This window comes from Vespa mandarinia, chromosome 14, assembly GCF_050613455.1.
Source record: "Vespa mandarinia isolate Hongniang chromosome 14, ASM5061345v1, whole genome shotgun sequence".
Lineage (NCBI taxonomy): Eukaryota > Metazoa > Arthropoda > Insecta > Hymenoptera > Vespidae > Vespa > Vespa mandarinia.
The window spans coordinates 747,856-752,500 of record NC_140823.1 but is presented as its reverse complement, the minus strand read 5'-3'; the positions used below and the strand labels follow the sequence as shown (position 1 = coordinate 752,500).

Sequence of the window (4,645 nt, the reverse complement as noted above, 5' to 3'; positions counted from 1 at the left end):
TTAAGAAGAGAGAAGGAGAGAGAGAGAGAGAGAGAGAGAGAGAGAGAGAGAGAGAGAGAGAGAGAGAGAGAGAGAGAGAGAGAGAGAGAGAAATCGACGCTCGATAAATCATCGTCGATAGTTTAATTTCATTTTTTGATCCCTCCCTCCCTCCCAACATTCTCTCTCTCTCTCTCTCCCTCTCCTTTATTCTCGTAAGTCATTAAAATGACGCAATTTCTGTCTAATCGTCGACCGAATTCTTCACTACTGTCGTGTATTACACGTTGATTGATACGACAAAAAGAAAATAGGTGAACGAAGTATGTATATATATATATATACAGATATATATATAGTGAGAGAAAGAAAGAGAGAGAAAATAATAAATGAGAAGGAAAAACAAGCGACGAGAATGACGCGTAGAAATCGAAACGGGCCGGGCCTCGATAACAATCAAACATTATTTCTCACTCTCCTCCTTTCGAAAAGTTCTTTTCGAGTCTCCCAGAAAGATAAAAGGACGAAAACAAACCTAACGAACTTTACTATCCTCCAAGATACGAAGGAGGTTACGCGCGATAAACATCACACCTTCTTATTTCTTTTTTCTCTTTTCTTCGTCTTCTTCTTCTTCTTCTTCTTATTCTTTTTCAACTTAACCCATGCCATACTCTCCGAAAAAGTCGTCATCGTTCAGCGAATCTCGGACGGATGAGAAATATAGATTATGATCATCGACTTCGAACGACCGTCACATCAACGAAATTGCGTATTAGAGCAAGAGCGATATATATATATATATATATATATATTATATATATATATATATATAAAGATACAAATATAGATAGAAAGAGATAGAGAGATATATATAAATAGATAAATAGATAGATGAAAGATGCAAAATTACGATGGACGAACCAAGAAAGAGATAAAAAGAAAGGAAATAAAAAGAAAAAAAAAAAGAAAGGAAAAAGAAATAAAAATAATAATAATAATGTGACAAAAAAGAAAAACAAGAAGAAGAAAAAGGAGAAACAAAAAAAAAAGGTAAAAGAAAAGAACGGAAACATTGTTTTGCTTCGAGGATAACACGGGGAATTCGAGAGGAGCAAAGTTTATAAACATTAAATACGTCTTTCTTCTCCCAACCGTAATATAGAACCGTCAACTTGAAACAGGTATATACATAAGAGGATACATATACAAATATGTATATGTATGATATTTAGTATATACGTATATTACAATATATTAACAAGATACGAAAAAGTACGAGGGAAATTTAGTCGAACCCGTAAAAGATCGAGTGATCGAGGGATCGAGCGCAATCAACCGACGCGACAGAATGATTTTCCAAGCTAATATATATCTCCGACGATTGGCGTCGGCGACTAGCCAAGAATGACTTTCGTCAATGCGTTATGCTTACTACCACTATTACTATTACTACTACTACTACTACTACATATACTACACTATACTACCTTTAAACGATAATCCGAGAATGATTTTCTTAGAATTTCTATTCCGAAATGCGAACATGTTTAGATTCTTCCGACTGTATTAAACTTGAGAAATCGTAATAACAACTCATGCGCTCTTTATATCATCATCATCATCACATCATCATCATCATCATCATCATCATCCTCCCTCAGGGTTAAGGAGAGTGAGAGAGAAAGAAAATAAGAAAAGACAGTCTTCTTATTACGAGAACGAATGTGAAATGTGATAGAGAAAGAGGACAATTTCAGGAAATAAAACAAAAAAGAAAAAAAAAAATAGAAAGAAGAGAAGAAAAAAAAAGAAAGATATACTACTATACAAACGTTTATGAAGATCAAAAAGACCGACGCAGACGCCGACGTCCCAAAGAGAAGAACGCACAGATGCTTCGCCGCTAATCAATTTTCCGCTTTATAATATTAAAAATAATAATAATAAAAAAATCATTCGAGATCGTATTGACTATTGACTTTTCTCTCTTTCTCTCTCTCCCTCTCTCTCTCTCTCTCTCCCTCCTCTTTATCTCTCTTTCTCTTACTCTATCTTTCTCTTCTCACTCTTAACTGTTTCATACATAGTATATTCGTGGAATCATTGTCAAGGTCTTGGCGCACGACACGGCACGGCACGGCACGGCATGACACGACACGACACATTACGGCACAACACAGCACGGTACGGTACGGCACGGCACGGCACGGCTTAAAGAGAGTTTCTTCGTTGGAAGATTGTATTTCAATTTATATTTTTTCTCTTATAATTTATAGCATTTCATCTCACTACTTTTCTTCGATCGAGAAAAATTTAGAAAAAAAAATAGAAAGAAGAATGAAAAAGCGAAGAAAAATCGAAACGAGAAAAAAAAGAAAAAAAAAAAGATAGGTAGAAATAGGAGAAGAATGACTAATTGAGACAAATCTACTACTACAATTAAAAAGTAAAATAAAATGAATTAAATAAACAAATGTATAAATAAATGAATAAAATTATGCCGTCTTCTTCTTACCTGTGTAGCATCCGAGTACGGCGTGGCCGAATTTTTATCCACAAGTAAAGATCCAAACATCGGTATACCCGAGCTCGAAGGGCTGTCCTGCTGTTGTGGCACCATTCTTGGGCCGTTCTTTTATTTTTTTTTTCTTTTTTACTTTTTATTTTATTTTATTTTGTTATTTTTTAAACACACGTCGCAGCAAGCCTCTATCTCGCTCGCTCGCTCGTTCTCTTTCTCTTTTTTATCTCTATCTCTCTCACTTTATATTTTTCCACTTTTCCTTAAGCAAAATTAATAAATCGACGATCGTTATCACCACACTATACCAGCTGGCAAACTATCGCGCGTATCTCCTCTTGGTGACTCGACAATTGATAATAATAATTATAATGATATATATATATATATATATATATATGTACGTATATATGTATATACTCTATATTTATGTATCTGTTATATCGTATAGAAAACACACTTCAGGAATCTTTTTTGTTTTTTTTTTTTTTTTCATACAAACAAAAATATACAAGTGTAATTAATAATAATAGCAATAATTAATAATATTAAATCCTTCTTTTTTTGCCTTTACTCTTCTTTCCTTTTTATTATTTTTGTTTTCTTTTTTTTTTTTGTTTGTTTCTCTTTCTTTCCTTTCTCCTCCCTTTACGTAAAACGTAAATTCCGTCGGGATGGGAAAAGAAAAACAGGAGAAGAAAATAACGAGGATCAATCTCTCCCTTTCTCTCCTTTGTTCTAACTTAATCCTTTTCTTTTTCTTTTCCCCTTCTCTTTTCTACTCTTCTCTTTATTGTTTCTTCTTTTCTCTTCGAGTTCGCGAAAAATCAATTCGAATCGAAGACCACCGATGAAATATAGAGATATGATCGTGACTCGTTCTCTACGTGAAGATCCTTTTTTTTTTCTCCTAAACTTCTCTTTATTTCTTTCGTATCTTTCTCTTTATCTATTTTGTTTTTTTTTCCCTTGCCTCCCTTTTTACAAACGGATTTAGCCAACGAAATTGTCGTCCTTTTCGCACACTTTCTACTTTTCCTTTCTTGAATGCGGCGAATGGATGTGTATATACGACGATGATTGCGCGCGCGCGCGCGCCCCTTTGCGGAAGAAAACACGCTTTTAGTATTAGAGACAATTCCTGGCGCGTGTTCCGACGCGGCGATTCGCTTTTTTTATTTTTTTTCCCCTCTCACTCTCACTTATTCTTCTTCTTCTTCTTCACCTCCTCCACCGCCACCTCTTCAAAAATGTTTTCTTCTTTCTATCGTACCTTTTGACGTCTTCTTTTTTCGTTGGCCAAGACAAAAAAAAAAAGAACCCGTCGATGGAATATCGACGATATCTTATCGCTCTCTCTCTCTCTCTTTTTCTCTTTTTCGTTGCACGCACGTTTATATATATATATATATATATATATGTATAATATTATATACACGTGTATATATATATATACGTATACATATATATATAGTACACGTTTATATTTTATTATTTATAAATATTTCGTATTGTTTATTTTTTTGCACGTATCCTCTAATAAATATATATATATATATTTCTTTTCAAGATCCTCTCGTAGTCGCTCGACGATCACTCGGTGACATTATCGCCCGGGCGAGAGCCGCTTGACGGAACGATACTCGCTCGGCGAGCGCTCATGTGCTACTGACTCGTGCCGCGACCGAACTCCTGGCTGTATACTAGCGCGCACAGCTGGTGAATCCAGCGCCGACGGCGCTCTCTCTCTCTCTCTCTCTCTCTTTCTCTCTTTCTCTCTCTTTCTCTCTCTCCCACTCTATCTCTGTCGTACTCACTCGTTCGGTCCTCCCACCACAGGGATCACGCTCCGTTCTCTGCGGCCAATCCGCACGCGCGCGCGAGCCCTCTCTCCTTCGCGATTACTTGCCTTTGAAGAAAGAGAGATGGAGATAGAAAGAGAGAGAGAGAGAGAGAGAGAGAGAGAGAGAGAGAACACCCCAGTGGGTGGCAAGAGACAGAGAGTGAGAGAGAGGGAGATAGAGAGTGAGTCCCTTAAAGCTTCTCGCTAATCACCTCCTCCTCCTCCTCCTCCTTCCTCTCCTCCTCCTTCTTCACCACTTCTTCTTCTTCTTCTTCTTCTTCTTCTTCTTCTTCTTCTTC

The 4,645-nt window shown here is 36.4% G+C and overlaps 1 protein-coding gene across 1 annotated transcript in view; it reads right to left on the bottom strand.

The window, feature by feature from the left end:
• LOC118440232 (uncharacterized) overlaps nt 1–4,201 on the bottom strand; it is a 22,705-nt gene extending 18,504 nt beyond the window's left edge. The window contains exon 1 of the mRNA XM_035862959.2: nt 2,498–4,201. Within this exon, the coding sequence (XP_035718852.1) occupies nt 2,498–2,602 (105 nt within the window). The 5' untranslated portion in view covers nt 2,603–4,201. The remainder of the gene's footprint in view (nt 1–2,497) is intronic.
• Between the last annotated feature and the right edge of the window lie 444 nt (nt 4,202–4,645).